At 36.1% G+C, this 18,889-nt stretch overlaps 2 protein-coding genes across 3 annotated transcripts; one reads left to right on the top strand and one right to left on the bottom strand.

Annotated features, from left to right (window-relative positions):
• The first annotated feature begins 336 nt into the window (after positions 1-336).
• Positions 337-13,919, top strand: LOC113703219 (DNA mismatch repair protein MSH4). 2 transcript variants are annotated; one of them, XM_027224515.2, is made up of 24 exons: positions 337-503; positions 1,421-1,624; positions 1,734-1,769; positions 1,855-1,967; positions 2,512-2,557; positions 3,239-3,285; positions 3,521-3,628; positions 4,045-4,120; positions 5,272-5,344; positions 5,419-5,564; positions 5,650-5,735; positions 6,437-6,576; positions 6,658-6,800; positions 6,883-6,933; positions 7,654-7,717; positions 8,296-8,439; positions 8,517-8,584; positions 8,686-8,744; positions 10,075-10,231; positions 11,001-11,053; positions 11,129-11,227; positions 12,153-12,267; positions 12,348-12,470; positions 13,607-13,919. In XM_027224515.2, the coding sequence occupies exons 1-24, from the start codon at positions 432-434 to the stop codon at positions 13,769-13,771; spliced, it is 2,388 nt and encodes a 795-aa protein (XP_027080316.2). In that variant the 5' UTR covers positions 337-431; the 3' UTR covers positions 13,772-13,919. The 2 variants fall into 2 exon arrangements, with proteins under 2 accessions (XP_027080316.2, XP_027080318.2); XM_027224517.2 differs by having other exon boundaries at positions 338-503; positions 6,661-6,800.
• A 907-nt stretch (positions 13,920-14,826) lies between these two features.
• On the bottom strand, positions 14,827-17,293 carry LOC140012605 (3-isopropylmalate dehydratase small subunit 1-like). Its single transcript, XM_072060869.1, has 2 exons — positions 16,286-17,293; positions 14,827-15,068 (listed from the first exon to the last, which is right to left on the bottom strand). Exon 1 carries the CDS (start codon positions 17,080-17,082, stop codon positions 16,297-16,299), a length of 786 nt encoding a protein of 261 aa, XP_071916970.1. The 5' UTR covers positions 17,083-17,293; the 3' UTR covers positions 14,827-15,068; positions 16,286-16,296.
• Positions 17,294-18,889: the final 1,596 nt, after the last annotated feature.

The raw sequence follows: 18,889 nt of genomic DNA, 5'->3' as shown, positions 1-18,889 counted from the left end.
GTCAAGAAATCAAGACGAATTATGATACTTTAGATACCAATTAAACTTAACCCACTAAGAAATAACAACTAATGAGTAGAATAATCATTAATAATGCACGAAATTGTTTGCAATTTTTTTAAATATTCAATAAAAATGTTTTTAATAAATTTTATTTTTTAACCATCCATTCAAAAAATTTTTGAGAATAAATAATAGAAAAAAGAAATATAAACAGTATTTATAAGCATCAATCAAGGAGGAGTACGATGCCGTTTCCTCCATCCATTTCCAGTCAGTGTTTCCAAATGTTGGATGCAGAACTTTCGCGCATATAAATTGGCGGGGGTTTCAAAATACATCATTTAAAATACCTCCGTCCCGCCCCTTCCCTTCCCTTCTCTCTCTCAATCCCCTTTTCAAATTGTTACAGTGTACCCTACCGCGTTCAAATGGAAGACCTAGAAGATGCCGGAGAGAAGTCAAGCTTCGTCGTCGGCCTCATCGAGAACAGAGCCAAGGAGGTTTTATCGATACATTTTTCACTTTGCGATTTTCCGGTTTAACTGAAACCTGTAAAATGCATGTTTGAATACCAAAGGAAACATGAATGTGAAATTTTCGAAAAATTTATACCAAGTATCTACTTGAATTCCACTGATCACATCTCAAAATTTCCTTTTTTCGTATTTTGGGCTCCTGAATTCATCTGAATGTGTTAGCGATGGTATTAGTTTGGTGAATTTTTCCTCCTGAGGAAATATTTCTCGTTGTACGATGTATATATGCTGCTAAAAATCGCATAGCTTTTCCTTTTGCAATACGCTCTCGTGTCTGTAAAACTTACACGGATGAATCTGAATCGTTTGGTGTCGGATTTGGTAGATATACGTAACACGTGGATACAAATTTATTAGTGTTCAATTGTGTGGATTACCTGTAAACTTGATAGTACATCTCTAATACGGTGATGGTTAAAGCTGCGATAAAATCTGTTTCTCAATAAATTAAGCTGAATTATTCATCTTCTATTAGAGACACGTTTTCTAATTGCTGGGAACAATTCTAAACACAAAAATGGAAAAAAAATTGGAGGGTATTGCAACCTTCGATCTCAGTATAAATCATCCTACATTTGATTTATGCTTTGACATTTTATACGGAGATATAATTTTCAACCACGACCTGATTTTGTATACCTTCCCCATTGTTTTGTTTCCAAAGATGTTTGTTTCAGTTTATATTTACAGGTTTGACAACAAAAGAGAGTTTCACTATGATCATAGTAGTATCAACTTTAAAAAAAATTCATTCTGTTAATCTTATCCAGATGAAGACAGAGAATACACTGCTAATAATTATGATCTCGCCAGCTGAATTCATTTAGTGACTAATGCTGAAAATTATCATGCCTAATTGGCTGTAGTAATCTTATATCTAGGTTGGAGTGGCTGCTATTGACTTGAGGTCTGCTTCTCTGCATCTCTCTCAGTACATTGAGACAAGTAGCTCCTACCAGAATACAAAGACCATACTGCAGTTCTACGATCCTATGGTCATTATTGTTCCTCCAAATAAGCTGGCAGCTGATGGTATGGTTGGTATCTCAGAATTGGTTGATAAATTTTGCACATCAACAAGAAAGGTATGACCCCTGTCTCTATGTTTATAGAAGTGTGTTTGTTTGCTTGACAGAAACTCCATATTTTTAATGTCCAAGGACATAACAGTATCTGCTTATTCTGATGGCACAGGTTATAGTGTCTCGAAGTTACTTTGATGACACCAGGGTAGTTCTTAGACTCTCTTTTCTCAATTACCTAGTTAATTTTGGATTATAAGTATATTTCCAACCACTTTGGAGAAATATTGCAGGGGGCTGTGCTGGTAAAAAATTTAGCTGCCAAAGAACCATCTGCTCTTGGTTTGGATACCTACTACAAACAATATTATCTTTGCTTCGGTGCAGCTGCTGCGACTGTCAAATGGTACTAAAGTTTTATTTACTGCTTCTAGTGATGCTTGAAATGTCTATTCCACAAGCATGAATTGTGCTGTTGTTGCTGGCATCTGATGTCCTCTTAGTTATTAATATACCAATGAATCTAGCAGATCTATGACCATGAACATGACTTCATTGATTATTGATCTTTAAATTTGTTGCAACTAATGTATGTTTACTTACAGTCTTGTACCTGGGAGGATTTGTGATAAAGTAAACTTTCACTCTTGTGGTGAACTTGAGATGGTTGTAGAGCTAATCTTGAATTGTACTGTAAAATAAGATTACAAATGCGGTAAAGTAGCAAGGAGCTAACAATAGTTCAAGAGGAGACATAAGATATTGGTGTTTGGCATTTCATGTATTCTGTTTCCACAGATTTCCATGGCACATATCTTGTTCTGAGTTAAGCCCTTGGAATTTTGATAATGTCCTGTAGTCATGAATGCCTTTTGAGACTGGTCTGCATTCTTTTTGTTGTAGGTAAGGTAAATTGTTTCTGAGAAATGGTTTGCTTCAATTTTATGCAGGACTGAAGCAGAAAAGGGAGTGATCATCACAAACCACTCATTGTCGGTATGTATTTTGTTTATTATCTGCAATGAAATATGAGCAGTAGATGCTACCATTGGGAAAATATTCTAGCAAATTGGAGAATGAATAAAATTACAGAAATTCTGGACCTTTGACTTCTTCTCCTAACCAAACTTAGATAGTTGTGAAGAATCAGAATCAGTGATGATCCAGTTCATATGTGGTATTCTCTGCCAAAATCTGCATGAGAGGTTATCTTACATTTATGCATTCGAACACATTAGTGGTCTTAGTGGTTCTCACAAATATGTTAGTGAAGCAATGATTGCTTACCATGTCAGAGAAGGTTGATTGAAGCAGGAGACCATATATAAAGATTAGATAAATGGTTCTTTTACAGATATGATTATGTCATTTGAAGTTATTGTGGAGCCTAATTGCATATCTGAAGTAACATGTTTTCTTGGTTTAGTATGTTTTACAATGGTGATGTTATGGGTCTGCTTTCATGATTCCTGCAAATTTGGCATGCTTAAGTTCTGTTGAAATCAAAGGCACTTTGCTAAGCTTTGGTGTCCCATATAGAAAGAGGAGATTGAGTTTTAGATGTAAAAATATTAAATCTATTCTACAATCACAGTCAATTTCAGTGTCTTGTAATGTCCTCAGTCTTTTTGCTTTATGGGTAGAAATTATCCTAACTGTGGATTTTCCATTTCTCAGGTTACCTTTAATGGATCATTTGGTCACATGAATATTGACACGACTAGGTCATTTTCTTAACTGGAAGTTGGACAATTCTTTTTTATGACAATTTTGTATCTATGCATTCCCATACACATGCAATTCGTACATAGAGCTGTTTATATGCATATTTTCCCTATCTGAATATGGTGTAGAGGTTATTCAAGAAGAGATAATCAGCATGTTTCCACATAAATTTAAGATTGTCAAGCTCAAAAGTGCTGCATTTCTGTACGTGTTTTATTTCTTTACTGATGACAGCGTCCAGAATTTGGAAATCATTGAGCCTCTGCAGTCCACCCTCTGTGGTACAAACAACAGAAAGAGAAGCTTGTTTCAGATGCTAAAGGCAACAAGAATAGTTGGAGGGTATGTTTATTACCTGGTCTCCAAGTCGTTAAAGTATTCATGTTTAACTAGTGCTTATCAAGGAAGTCCCTAGCTTTGACATTAGCAAGTGGTTGTACTGCCTCTCTCTCTCTCTCTATTTTTCCAGTATTATGGGGAAGAAAAATTGCATATTAGTCTCAGTAGCTTGTTGTTTGCTTAGGTGGAAATGTCATTGCACAGGGGTAAAAGAATTTGCTGTTGTTTTTTAAACTATCTATGCTGCATACTTACACTTAAATTGATTACAGAATCTCTAACATTCAAGTATGCTACTAGGTTTGTTGGCTACAAAAAGAGACGCTTTTATGTACCATTGCTAATTTTAGCATATTATTCACCTTGGGATCATGCTTTCAGGTTTAACATGACTGGATTTCTTGATATCTTTTTCGCAGGACTAGACTTCTGCGAGCCAATCTTTTGCAGCCTCCGAAAGATATTGAAACTATCAATGCTCGACTTGATTGCCTGGTCAGTATCCACAAAGTCCATTAAAACAAAAACAAGAATGGATGCTATCCACTATTGTTTTTATAGTCAATAAACATGAGTTGGACAAGTTCTGTAACTTCAAATAAAAGAAAGGTATAAATCCTTTAATAAGATGTTTTTGCCGAAGCACATTATTTTTTTCATTTTTTTGGCAATAAAGCTGTCTTCTTGATGTAAGGCCATATTTTTGGTGTTCTGGTTGGGCATATACTTAGAAGCAAGAATATAGTGATTGAGAAAGGTCTTTTGAGCAATTTGAACAGTAATGAATCTAAAAAATTGAAACAAGAAATTCTCAAATGTATTACAAGTCTATGCTATTAAATTAGTAGTCATCTTCTAGATGCTGGAAACGTGACACAGATAATGGTATTGCTGGCATATTGTAAGAGCCTTGTAGAATTGATTAGGTAAATAGGCTGGAATGCAATCTTTAGAAATCTCCATTTCATGAATGCGTTATATGAACTAGTGATTAAGGCGCACACAATGGGTGTGTAAATAATAATTATTGTATTATTTGTAAAATTAGTTTCATAAAAATTCATTCATTGAAAATAAATTTGTTAATGAATTCTATGAAAATAAGAATCTATAGATGAGTAGTTTTTTAGTAGTTATCTATAAATAGGGGTAGTTACTAAAATGAATAACAATTCTATTAAAATAAGAAAAAAAGATAATATTTTGAGTATGGCTAGACCATTTTTCCCTTTATTGCAAGGGTAAAAAGGCAGTTCAAAGAGTGTCAAAAAGGTTAACCCATAAAGGAGCTCATGCCATATATAAAATGTTGAAAAATTTCCTAACTGGTAGGATGTTGCTCTTACATCAGTAGCATGGTAGAATCAGTAATTGTTGTCCACTCACGTAGAAGATTAATTAAATGCCCTTTAAACAGGATGTATCACTGTTTTTTTACTCACCAGAATTTGAGATGTTCTATGGTCAATTAAAGCAACTACTTCATCCTTGATCATGTGAATCCCCTAAAATTGAATAACTTTAATTTCTCTCAACTGAACTTCAAATATAGTCATATTTATACCTATTTTGTCATATTTTCCATTATAAGTTCTAATTGTTCTGTTTGATTAAATGGACTAAAAGTATTAAGCTTTTTACTGTAGGATGAGCTTATGAGCAACGAGCAGCTGTTCTTTGGCTTGTCCCAGGCTCTTCGGAAGTTTCCCAAAGAGACAGGTAACTGTTAGAGTAAAAAAGGGAAGTGGAAAAATCTGCTATCTGGGAAAAATGACTATCCACTCTTTCTCCAGATAGGGTCCTTTGCCACTTCTGCTTTAAGCCAAAGAAAGTTACTAATGGAGTGCTGGCCATTGACAATGCAAGAAAGAGTCAAATATTGATATCAAGTATTATCCTACTCAAAACAGCTCTTGATGCATTACCACTACTCTCGAAGGTGCACTGTGAGTCAATCCTTTTTCCTTTTTGGTGGGTATGGAATACTGTATTGGCTAACATCCACATGAATTTGTTCATGTCAGGTCCTTAAGGATGCCAAGTGTTTTCTACTGACAAATATTTACAAGTCTGTTTGTGAGAATGAAAAATATGCTTCCATAAGGAAAAGGTAACTTCCAAGTCAACTTCTACTTTCTAAGATTATACATTTCTTTCTGAAGCACACGTGCTTGAAAGTAAAATGGGAGGAATAGATGAAATTCTTATTAGATATTGCAGTTTTGTGTAAGAGATATGCATACAACTACTCGAAAAAACAGAAGCACATACGGTTTTCTTTCGACTAAAACTGGTATATGATGCTGGGTAAAAGGAAAAAGTTATGATAATCATTGCGAATCGAATCTGTTCCACATCTTGCCTTTAGTCAACCATGGACAACCAGAGCTTCTCCCTCTCATTTCAGACTGGATTGCCCAAGATTTTGTTTTCACATGTGCCCTCATTCCAGTTCCACCCCTCTAGCTTCATCCTTACTCTTTTAAGATTTGTTGCCACTCTAGGTGGCCTATTCACTTGCTTAATCAAATGTGGATGTAGTTATACGAAACTGAATCCATAGCATGTATGACTTTTTATACGTTCTCCTGTGATGATGTCAGCATTATAAAAGAGTTGCACGTTTTGACTAGCAATACGTGATCCAGTCTGGAAATGCTACAAGGTTTACCATACTGTCTATAATGCATCATGAAAATTGATGTCAATCATTTCCGCATTGCATGTTAAAAAGTACTTCCATGATTTTCAAATCTGGCAATCTACAAACAATATTTCTCGAACTTATATTTGTAAAACCAATATGTACAGAATTGGGGAGGTGATTGATGAAGATGTGCTTCATACCCGTGTTCCTTTTGTTGCACGAACACAGCAGTGTTTTGCTGTCAAGGCAGGAATTGATGGACTTCTGGATATTGCAAGGAGATCTTTCTGTGACACCAGTGAAGGTTTGTGTTTGAGTTATATATTTTGTTTTGTTTTCCTCTCAGAATGTGTGACTCTGATGGTCCTAATTGGTGTCAAAATAGCAGCTATACACAACCTTGCAAACAAGTATCGTGAAGATTATAAGCTACCAAATCTGAAAATCCCTTTCAACAATCGACAAGGGTTTTACTTTAGCATTCCACAAAAGGACATCAACGGAAAACTTCCAAGCAAATTCATACAGGTGTTTTAGTGAGATATTCTTCTTATTAAAACTATTCCCGGGTCATTTTGCTAACTTAGTAAACGCTTAATGCACAAAGCAGGTCGTGAAGCATGGAAATAATATCCATTGTTCTACTTTGGAACTTGCTTCTGTGAGTTTCCTGATCATCACATGCTGTAGTATCCATTTGTTAAAATGTAAACTATACTGTGATTTGCATCTATTGGTTCTGAAAACTGCAACCATTTTAGCTTCTTCTTCTTTTTTCTTTAACCTTTTTAAGGCGATGAGCAACACACTACCTGTGTGGTTGTGGTCACCTTTTCTTCAATTAAAAGAAAAGGTCAAGCTGCAAAGTTGTTGAAGCTCTGGTTAGCTGGACAATGGAGGAATACAAATTTTGGGTCTATTCTACAAATTTTCTTGGTTACTTAAAGGGGAGAGTTGGATCTTGACAGTCATATTGGACTATTTAATCAATTGAGTTGAGAATTATCAAGTTAGCTTCCACTGAATCATTACTTTGTGATTTCAAAGAACTGCTTCTGCCTATTTGTACCATTTCCATGTCTTACAAGATTATTTTTTCATTTTCACCCATAGCCTGCTTATCCTTTGCTGGGTGACAGTGGAAGCATTATCCATTCTGATGTTCTGTCTGTGTTGATTGTTGCTTTTTAGCAGAGACACTTATGAGTAGAGTATATTTAGTTCTGCCCAACCTGAACCACTAAGCTTTACCACCTTGTAATGTTCAAGGAGATGGTTTAACTGTTGGCATTGAAGTATAAGCTTTGCAGTTATGCTCTTTTCTTCAGATAATGCTTGAAATCTTTTTGATCATTCTCCTCTTGTGGCATGAAACTAACAGTTGAATGTAAGGAACAAGTCTGCAGCTAAAGAATGCTATACAAGGACAGAGCTTTGCCTGGAAGGTAGATTGATAGCTAAATTTCAAAATCCTTTGATTTTCTTTTGCACATCAGTTGGTTCTGTTGAGTTGAAAAGTGAACTCTTTGGAGGGTGAATCTTTCACATTTAACCTAGCAAATCAGGGGACATTACTTGAACATATTAGGCCAGTTTCATTTGTTCATGATTTGAAATCATCACTTACTGCCAGAACTTTTGTTTCATTTGGTTTTTATCAGACCAGCTTCAAGCATAATTATTTTGTTTTCGGAGGAGAAATAATCTTCTCATGAGTTCATTCTTCAATATTGTTTTCCCAAATGTGCTAGTCAAACTCTTCATTTGGTTTTATAGCTCAATTGCTTATATCAATCTAGTGAACGCATATCACCAGGAACAAGCATTGTCGACAGGCACATGCTTTGTGTTGTTTAAACATATTAAACAGTTCTATTGTAAGTTATTGCGCTGGCTTTAGTAGATCTGTTCAACTTCTGATAGAACCACTATAATGATATAGTCTCAATCAGTTATTTGCAATTTTGTGCTTTCTTTATCTGATTGAGGCACTTATACAATTTCTTTTGGTATAAACATGCAGAATTGATGGATGCCATACGTCAAGATGTATCTGTGCTTACCCTTCTTGCAGAGGTCTTATGCCTCTTGGATATGATAGTTAACTCATTTGCTAACATGATATCGACTAAGCCTGTTGATCAATATACTAGACCTCAATTTAGTTGTAAGTACTTCAATTAGCTGTCTTGATACTTATTTCTTGTGGTGATGAAAGAATGATTGATTTTTTTCACTTGGTAGATGATGGCCCGCTAGCAATTGATAGTGGAAGGCACCCTATCCTAGAAAGCATCCATAATGAGTTCATTGTATGTCATGGATAGTCTTAACTGAATCTTGGCTCAAAATTAAATTCATCTAGCCTAACTTCTTCTTCTTCTTATCTCTCTCTCTTTTTTTTTGGGTGCAGCCTAACAATATCTTCCTTTCTGAAGCATCAAACATGGTAATTGTTATGGGCCCAAACATGTAAGAAACTTATTCCAGAAAATCTCTTTGGCCACACATTCTTAGTTAAGAATCCTTAGGAAACTGATCTTTGAAGTTCTGATGTTATAATACAATGAAATATTTGAGCATAAATAACCACAAAAAGAATTCTTCTTAAGAAGTTCTCTCTCATCTTGAATAAAGAATTGTCTTTGAAATTCCTCTAAAATCTGAAATTAGTGCTCAGTGTTTTTGCTATTTTAATTTGTTGAGACATTAACATAATGTTGATATCATGATATAAATTTTGAATTTTTCCTCTTGTATTACAATTGGTGCATAATTAAATTATTTACTGCAGTAGCTGAAAAATTGTCCTTCAACCAAAGCCACTAAGATTACATCATTTGCAGAAAGTTTTAAAATTCGAGCGGGAACATTGGTACCCAGATCAATTGGTTTAATCAATTCTAGTTTTGAATATTTTTGAAGAAAATGTAGAAACATATTGGTTCCGAGGCTATAGACAACATTTCTTTATGTTTCTTCCACAAATTTGATGAAAAGACTAGCTTTTAAACACCTAAAATGTGGAATTAAGTCAAAAGTGAAGGAAAGAAATGGAAAATACCTTTGGTCAACTGAGTCATCTGGGTCTGACTAAGATGGTTCCAGACACTGGCTCAGCATCAATTCAAATTTCATATCTGACAATTCCTGGCAAAGGTAGTTGAACTGGCTGTCAAAACAATGTATGACAGCAAGGACATGAGTTTGTATTAGAAAACTTTTGCTTAATTGACTTCTGCTAGAAAATTTGCAACGAAGTAATTATTTGCAGCATGCACACGTGTTCTCCGACTGCTAAGCATTTTGTAAAAGCAACGCAGAGAGAGTATTTGGAATCACTATAAGAAAAAAATTGCAACTAGCTAGTGTGATTGCTCATTTTGAATTTAGTATAGAGACAACTTGAGTTTTCCAATGCAAAATGCCAGGAAAAATTAAAAAAAAAAATGGTAATGAAGATTCAAAAGGCCTACTGGCTGTCTCTGTACTTATTCATTTTCAGCCAATTTCCTAGAGAGGAGTTTTAGACCTGCATAACTACCATCTTTAAGAAGCTTCTGTTGGTACTTCTTGCTTAAACTCATAAGCATAATATCTGCAGCATAGAGTAAGTGTTCCCTTTTCCTCCACGGTACATAAACAAAGAGAAGGCAGATTTGTGTAGCTTTTCAAACAGTGCACTTTCATTTTCTTTCCCTCTTTCCTGAGTTCATATGCACTTGGAAAGAGGCCATTGTTGGGGCCACTTGACAATTTTCCTTGAATTATTCCCTTAATGATCCTTCTATGTTTCCTTTAGGAGCGGAAAGAGTACATACCGTCAACAAATTTGTTTGATAATAATCCTCGCGCAAATTGGTTGCTACATCCCTGCCCGCTTTGCTACTGTGAGGATAGTTGATCGCATATTTACAAGGATGGGAACCATGGACAACCTTGAATCAAACTCTAGCACGGTACTGAATTTCATTTCCTAATGTTTATAACCTTGTTTTTTATTTCCTATGTTTGTGGTAAGCACATATACATAAATTCGTCTCATCCCATTATCCCATAAAAAGCTGATCCTGTGATGTACTTTTTAATCTTCTTATTCTTTTAGTCATAATCACATAATTACACTGTTAAACTCATCTTTCCTGATATATGGCTGCTTAGCCCAATTTTAGTTGCTAAAGTAGAAAATAACAGCCAATCCTTGTACGAAATTATGTTATTCATGTTATGTGCAACTAGTGCCCTTTTCTTTTATTTAGCTGCACTTTATTTTCTGCATTTGACTCTGCTGATTTCACCAACTTATGGTCCACGGAAGTGATAGTAAAGTAGTTCCTGTGATATATTAATTTATTTTTATGTTGTCAAAGCTTACTCAAATATTTATTGAATCTTCATATTCCATTGATTGAATACTTACCCAATTGCAGTTTCCAATTGAAATTATAATGTGGGGTTGAAACAATAACCACATGGGAACGTTGACTTCTAAATGCAAAAACTATTGCGCTAGTGTTTTATGTCTACCTTGTGATCTTTGAAAGAATATGCAGCTCTTATCCGTTCAAGCTCTCTGCTTAAAGAAAGGGTGATGCATATTTACTGTTCATTCCTTTAGTGAGAAAAAAAAAAACTCATAGCTCGTAGGGTGACAAAATTGGTTGCAAACTTTAGATTACCACCAGGGGAGAAAGGCCCTAATGATTATTGCATGCTTTCTTAGTGCAGTTTATGATGGAGATGAAAGAGACCGCCTTTATTATGCAGAATGTCTCCCCTAGGTATGTGAACAACGAGCACTGAAACACAGATTGGCTTCAGTAAAGATGTAAAAGTTGACTTTATGATGAAAACAGGAGTCTGATTGTTATGGATGAACTGGGGAGAGCGACTTCTTCCAGTGATGGATTTGCAATTGCATGGAGCTGTTGTGAGCACCTGTTATCAGTGAAAGCGTAGATTCCCTACTCAACTCTTTTTTCTTAGCGAACTGCATTGCTTCCTTTTTATCATTTTAAATCATTCATTATGGCATTTGTATTTGAAACCATCAATTCTGTAAGCATTTAGCAAAAGAATATTGACCATGATGAGTAGAGAGTTAAGACGAAGTTCTTTGTATTCAAGTGCAAAATATTTAATGTGTTGCTTCTGAAACCAGTCACTTATTTGTGGTGCCGCTGCAAGAAAAATGTTCTCAGTGTCTTGATAATGGGAATTCCTTTGGTGAACCTTTTTCAGTTCTTGGTCTCAGGCCTTATGTAAGCAATCATGCGTCTGCATTAGAAAATTAAGTGGAATATACTCATTTATTTTGGAGAAATCACAATGCAGCTCACACTTGTAGGCTTTGAACTTTAGCGTTGTATCTTTTTGCATTCTTTTTCTAGTATTAATTCTGAATAATCTAAATTTTACCATTTACATAAGATGGAATGCCAGCAGGGTTCAGGATTTGGTGCTATATATTTCTGCTGATCATTTTGGAGTTAAATATGCTTTAGTAAGAAGAAAATGACAACATAATTAACTTTTGTGAACTCTGCACTAATCTTTTGGCTTGTCTGAATTAGAAGATAAAGGTTGCTTAAGCAAAGTTTGGTAGGCCAATGGTTCTTTAAAGTTATCTGTCGTTTGGCCTATTTGGTATTTTTCTCAGTGCTGATAGCTGCATCTGATAAGATTTTTCCTCTTTTTTCTCGTGGATTTTTTTCACTTACAAATGTGTTGTACTGATGGTGTTTGTAACTTGTCAACTTGTAATGAAAAAGCATCCAGGCCTGTGTATTAAGTGGGAGACAACTAAGTAGCCTTGAAACTCTATCTATCTTTTACACTATCGAGTTTCTTCTTGCTTTTACCGTTTTGGTTGTATGTCAGGTATACCATATTTGCTACTCATATGGAGAACTTATCAGAACTTGCCACCATTTACCCAAACGTAAAAATTCTTCACTTTCATGTTGACATAAAAAACAACCGTATGGATTTCAAGGTATCAATTTCCTTTAAGATTTTTTTTTTTGTAGGGGGTAAAGCTGCTTCTTTTGTTATTCACTCATTTTATTTGACCAGTTTCAACTAAAAGATGGACCACGACATGTACCACATTATGGGCTGAAATTAGCAGGAGTAGCTGGATTACCTAGTTCAGTGATTGAAACTGCCAAAAGCATCACCGCAAAGATTACAGAGAAGGTGATTGTCTGTTCATAATCTCATCATTTTTGGGAATTCAGTAGATGCAAACAGGATGAGCATAATTGTTCATGATGCTGCCCTGTGACCTTAGTTTGTCATGGTGGCTGCTGGACCACATTAGATAGCTATAACCTCGTTTATCTGGCTTTTATTTCACATTGGCATCAAACTATTGTGAACTCTCTGATGAAGAAATACAATGGGAAAAACTAACAGATATCAACTTTAAGAACTAAAACATATTCAGGATACTGAATTAATACTGAGATATTAACTAGAAACTCTGATTCAACAGTTATTCTATTACGAATACTGTGTGCCTAACTTAGGTGTGCTGTTAGTGCTCTTCGTTACGTTTATAGTACTGTCAATTATAGGTCTTCAGTATAATTGGAGATAGCTGGCTCCATGCTGTGATTTTGATGAGCTTTGTATGCATGGTTTAATATATGGAAGAAAACAAAGAAACATAAAAACCGAAAGTTTCAAGAAATTACTGGGAAAAAACTAAAGAGAAGTAAAACCATAGGAGTTGTGCAATTCTCTAAAATGGAGCCTTATCTTGAAGAAAAGGAAAAAAAAAAAAAGATAGAAGATGGGATCAACTTACAATATGCATATTCTGCTTTTTCTTCCGTGCCACTGCCAGCGGTTAGTTTATACAAGTAGGTTGCTAAAACTATAAATTGCTCTATGTGTGTGTGTTTGCTTGCAGGTGGCTTGTTTTCTTTAAAATTAAGGATCTGGAACCGTAGAGGCAATTGCACATTTCAGTTAAATGTTCTCCTAATATTGCGTTACTGCTCAACATGCAACTGGTTGTAGAACTTAAATAAGGAATTAGTGGTCTGTTTGGCTATGCATCGTCGTTGTCGATGATGTCAGGATAATAGAAAATTTGTTTGGTAATTCTTTCACGTGTAGGTATTTACATAGGCATCTTTACTTGTAACATGCACAATATCACACACATTTCTTCACTTTGCTTAGCATCTTGCCTTAAACTCCTTGTAGCATAATTATGCTCTTCGACTAGCTGAAGACACATGATTTTGAGGCAAAATTAGCAGTACAGATCTGCCGAGCATTGCTGTCTTAACTGTATTTTAATTTGTCCTTATTTTCGTATACAGGAAGTCAGAAGAATGAAAATAAATTCTCTACAATACAATGACATCCAAATGGTTTACCGCGTAGCTCAACGCTTGATGTGTTTGAAATATTCGAATCAAGATGAAGATTCAATCCGAGAAGCATTGCAAGGCCTCAAGGAGAGCATCCTCAATGGAAGCCTATAGTTGCTTTCTCCCATGTATTGGTAGGTTTTTCTAGTGCTTTCAAATCTTAACTAGCACAATTAGAAAGGTTATTCGAATTTTCTTCTTGTCAACTTTTACTGAAAACACTTGATACTCACAACCGAAAATTGAGCATATTTTGATCTAACCGGTGCATGAAAATGTGTGAAGGCGAAGTTTAATCAGTATTGCATCCGAACTGGCACACTACCCGAGAATAGCGAATACTTACGACTGTTTCCTCAAGGTTTTGGATGTGCAACAGACCAAGAGCGAGAAAGCCCGGAACGTTCATTTTGGTAATTTGCCCAACCAATGCCTAATCCCATTGTCCATTCTCTCCCCTTCTCCAGAAACAGTCAAGTCAATAGTTGAAAAGAGCATCAAGAATCCAATTTGGGCAGTTTACCCGGGATTAAATATCCAATCATCAGGAGCAGTTATCAAGGAAGTAAGAGCACCAGCCAACGATATTGATCTGCTTGAGTAAGTGGTGTTAAAAGTAGTCAGCACCACCTTCACCCCAACCAGCAACTTCAAACCCGAAAGACGGAGTCACTCGAACAAAGAAGAGCAAAACCTTTTATGCAGCATGTTGACTCGTAAATCTTGCCTCGCCTTTGATTGTGTGCTTGTTTGCAAAATGATCAAACTGCCCTCGCAGAGAGTCAAGGCGACTAACATTACCGTGCAAATGTTAAAATGAAGCACCCTATTCTGGCAGAATTGCCGAAAAGATGACAAATAATTCCACATTTTTCACACAAACAGGTTAAAACAATCTCAAACAGTTTGTAAGCAATGATGCCTAGACATGAAGGATAACGGCCACCAATGTCAAACTCTTGGGACAAAAAATCAGTGGTGACTTTTCTTTTCCATCTGTGCTTAAGGATATGAAGCAATATTTCGAGAAATTCAAATATAAAATCTTAAAATCTATTAGTTATTTTTTTAAGCAAGACCATTGAACTAGAAAAAGATCAGCCATGTCGAAATTCAGCTTGCACATACGCTAGAACAGTGAATAATTGTTAACAACATACAAACGACTGTTAGCTGGAATTACTACAGAAACTGTCATTTTTATTTAATACTTAAAAAGTATTATAACTGTTACAGCAGGGCTAAGTGGATCTTCAGCGATGTTATGAAGACCAAGAAGTCACTAATAACACAAGCATACAACACAGTCTATAGAGCCAAACAAGGGCTTCCTTGCCCAAAAACCTTAAAGTTGAGTAGTACAACCCTTTCGCCAGGACGCCAAAATTGTGAACCTTCGCAACCTAAGGACCTGCAGAAATCATTAAAATGACCAAATCAATTAATACGTGCACGAGAGAGGCAGGGGGTACAGGTTTAGGCGTCTGAGTATAATGGACAACACTTTATTTGTTATATCTCTGATTTTCAAACTACTTCTCAGTATTCTGTTGTATTCTTATTAAAACAGGAAGCCATGACAACAACCACCAAAAGAATCTCGTTATGGAATTATGCCAGATAAATAATTTCAATACTCCCCAACTGAATGAAATACAACACGTTTCTATAAAGGAAAGCCAAGTAAATGTAGAAAAGAAAAGCAGATGATGAGAAGCTAACAATAATCTTGAACCTAGAGTCAGCACCAAACCTGGTGAACAAATCTTGCATCCACTTATTGTGCCAGATCAAAAAGAGCTTTAAAGGTATCTATGCTTTAGAAGGAAGAATGCCATTTTTGTTGCATATACAAAAATTTACTGCAGTAATGAGAAAAGAAGAAAACCCCATAGGCTAGAGTTTGCCCAGCTGATGGAGTAAAAAAAAACCCTAGCAAGGATGAGGAATACTTTCTCAGCATCAACTTCAGAATAGAAAACCATACAGATTTGACATCCCAAATAAACACTTCCAATTGTTGTACGACCTGTTAACAACTGATACGCAATCTGAAATCTCCACTTAGAGAGATTAATGCAAGCATGAATGACTACAACAATAACAATTCATTTAGCAAGTACAAATATTGCTTACTGTAGTTGCAAAATTTCAACCCATTATTCAGCATCTATACCACATCAGAAATTTTATCTTGTATTTGGGTAACCTTTTCAAGTTAGTAAGTATGAAAGATGTCATCTCTGCATCTTCATCCAAAATCATATGCACTACCAGTTCAATAACAAGCCATCTAAAGATATCTTCAATTCCAAACACACTAGAAGGCTACGCATGAACACCCCCAGTATGTAAATAAGTTCGATAATTCAAAATAGCAGACGTTTTGAAATAGGAACCACCAGCCACACCTCACATAAAATTAGTATTAGTAAAACACCTAAAAACTCCCATTTAACACAACATACAAACATCGGGGAACAAAAATACCACAATATAAAATTCAGTCTGCAATTAATCTTCCAACGCATATGAAAGTCTAATGGTTAAACAAAGAAAGAAGCTTTTTTTTCCGCCTTCAAAATGTATCGCATAAAACAAAATCGTGAACAGAAATGAATCAATTACCATCAAATTTCCTACGCAGGAATCATCCCAGTTTTTCGGGCATAAGCAAATATTCCACCAGCTTCAATTACCGGGCCAGCATCCCCAATGGGCTTCAACTTATACTCTTTCCCAGTGGTATGATTGATCAATTTGTTATCCGCAACCTCAATTGTCACCACATCTCCAGTCCTACATTCCTCACACAGTCTCCCTTCTGATTCCAATGGATAAATTTCTCCAGTCGCCACAGAATTCCTGAAGAAAATCCTCGCATAAGATTCCGCCACCACCGCTGCCACTCCTGCCGCCCCTAGCGCCACCGGGGCGTGCTCACGGGAAGACCCACATCCGAAATTATCACCACCGATGACGATGGAGTAATTCGATTTGAATTGGCCGGGTTCAACAAAACGGGTCTGGTAGGAAGAGGGAAGTCCGATTAGAGCATAGGACCCGAGCTTTTTGTATTCTTCCGGGTTGGAGGGGACCAGGGTAAGATACTCAGCGGGAATGATTTGGTCGGTGTCTATGTTGTCCCCGACAACGTAGCAGACGCCGTGAAAGGTGGAAGCGGTGGCGGCGGGAGGAGGAGTAGTGGAGGCGTTGGGGGGAGAAACGGCGGAAAGGGGCTTGTGTTGGAAATGGGGAAGAGCAGAATGGGAAATGAGGGGTTTAGTGGAGGGGTAGTTTGGGGAAATTGAGGGGAATTTGAGGACGGAGGGTGGGGAGAGAGGGGTGGTGGCAGCGGTTGAGGTGGTGCAAAATTTGGCAGTGGCGGTTGGGTTTGATGGGATGATTGAAGCTGAAGCCGCCATTTTGTGAAACGTGTTAGAGGCGTATTTTAGTGGGTGTTGTGCGTGTTTTTGTGCTCTCTGAAAGAAGTGCGGCGCCTTGGGGCGTTTCTTATACGGGCTCTGGCCTCTGAGGGCTTCTTTCTTCTTGGATACGGATCAAGGGCAGCGCCGCCAGTTGACGAGGACGACTGATGGAACCCACCGGTGTACTTTTAGTTCTTCGTTTCAAGTTTTTGTAAGATGAACAAAAGGTTTTGGGTTAATTTCAGGAACCTCCATTTGAGGTTTTTGAGAATTTTATTTATCACCCCTAAACTGTAAAAAATAATTACTTGCTTTCTTTATTTTTGACTCTTTATAGCATTAACGATTCATGTCAAAATAAACTATTAAAAAACTCATTTTTGGATAAAGATATTTTCATTTCAAAACTGCCTTTGTCATCTTAATTTTTTTTTTGTCAAATTTAAAAGTATACTTAGAAAAGTTTGAAATTAATAGACAAATAGTGAAAATGTGTTACCATCCTTGATTCCTTGTGAACAGTGTTCAGCTGAGCGATTTTTTCGTGGGGGCAGCCTGCTCATCTTCTTTTTGATTTTGTGGTGCTTAAATTGTGTAAGTTAATGTATTTGACTATTTGTATGCAATTTTAAGTTGGGTAAATTTTGATTAGGCCCTACAGAATAGGCCAAAGATTCAATTCAGCCCTTCAAAAGTGAATTAGGCCTAATTAAGTCCTCCAAATTGAAAACTTGGCTCCAAATAAGCCATTACATCAACTAATGTTTGGTTGATAACCTTGAACTAATTTTAGTGTTAATGCAAAATCCTACTATTTATTCTAGAAATTTTGAAGCAATTAATTTCTTTCTTGAATGTGCTAAAATGAATGAAATTCATTCTTTTAATCTAAATAGTTTTAGCTGCTATTCTAAATCTTCGAAATCTTATTAGAAGAACAATGGTTTTATCCTTGTTAGTTTATTTAGGTCTGACATTAATTACTTCAAAGTCCCTAAAGAATTGGTATGATTTTCCATTACCATTATAGTTCGGTCAAATACTATTGACCACGCATATATGTTTGAATTTGAGGGCTCATGTGAGACAAATTTTCTAATTTAGAGGGCTTAGGTAGCACTTATTCTCTTTCAAGGGGCTATGTTGACACTTTATCCACTTTGGAGGTCCTAATTTAAATTCACCCTTGCAAGTTTTATACTTTACTGCTAATTTGAGAACTAATTGATACTAACCAATTAACTTTGACAAACCTCTGATATACCTGAGCTTGATCCGTGTTTAGGTACCTTAATTTTGCTTGAATGAGTTACCTTGACCTGATTATGACCTCGTCAAGTTTTAACAAGTTTTCATTATTTAATTTTTTATACTATTTAATTTTAGCTTTTGTTGAGTAATACACTAAAAATCATATGTAATCATTCATGATAATACATTATTGTTTCTTTCAGATGAAGATAAAATGCACAACACACCAACTTGTTTAGAAATTGTTCGATATGGTCGCAGGTCAGAATCTAATCAAAAAAATCCCGCATAGAGTTACAGGCTACATTTGAGAGTGGTAGAGATCGGTCGCAACTTGTTTCAATTTATTTTCGAAAAGGAGAAGGACATGGAATGGATATTGAACAAGAGGCCGTGGATATATGATGGTCAACTTTTAGTCCTGCTGAAGTAGAGAGCAGGACTGGAGGAGGATGAAGAGGCTTTGAGTAAAATTGTTATTTGGGTCCAGATGTGGAATGTCCCGTTACATTGGGTCACAAAGAAGGTTGGTAAGAAAATAGGAAGCATATTC

This window comes from Coffea arabica, chromosome 8e (assembly GCF_036785885.1).
Source record: "Coffea arabica cultivar ET-39 chromosome 8e, Coffea Arabica ET-39 HiFi, whole genome shotgun sequence".
In the NCBI taxonomy this organism is placed as follows: domain Eukaryota; kingdom Viridiplantae; phylum Streptophyta; class Magnoliopsida; order Gentianales; family Rubiaceae; genus Coffea; species Coffea arabica.
This window is presented reverse-complemented; position numbering and strand designations above follow the sequence as displayed.

What these genes read in the sequence shown, in the direction of transcription:
- LOC140012605 (XM_072060869.1), bottom strand. Translation starts at nt 17,082, where the DNA reads ATGGCGGCTTCAGCTTCAATCATCCCATCAAACCCAACCGCCACTGCC.
- LOC113703219 (XM_027224515.2), top strand. Translation starts at nt 432, where the DNA reads ATGGAAGACCTAGAAGATGCCGGAGAGAAGTCAAGCTTCGTCGTCGGC. An exon ending in TACTAGACCTCAATTTAGTT is followed by an intron (nt 8,440 to 8,516) that starts GTAAGTACTTCA and finishes TTCACTTGGTAG; the next exon opens with ATGATGGCCCGCTAGCAATT. An exon ending in ATTGTTATGGGCCCAAACAT is followed by an intron (nt 8,745 to 10,074) that starts GTAAGAAACTTA and finishes TGTTTCCTTTAG; the next exon opens with GAGCGGAAAGAGTACATACC.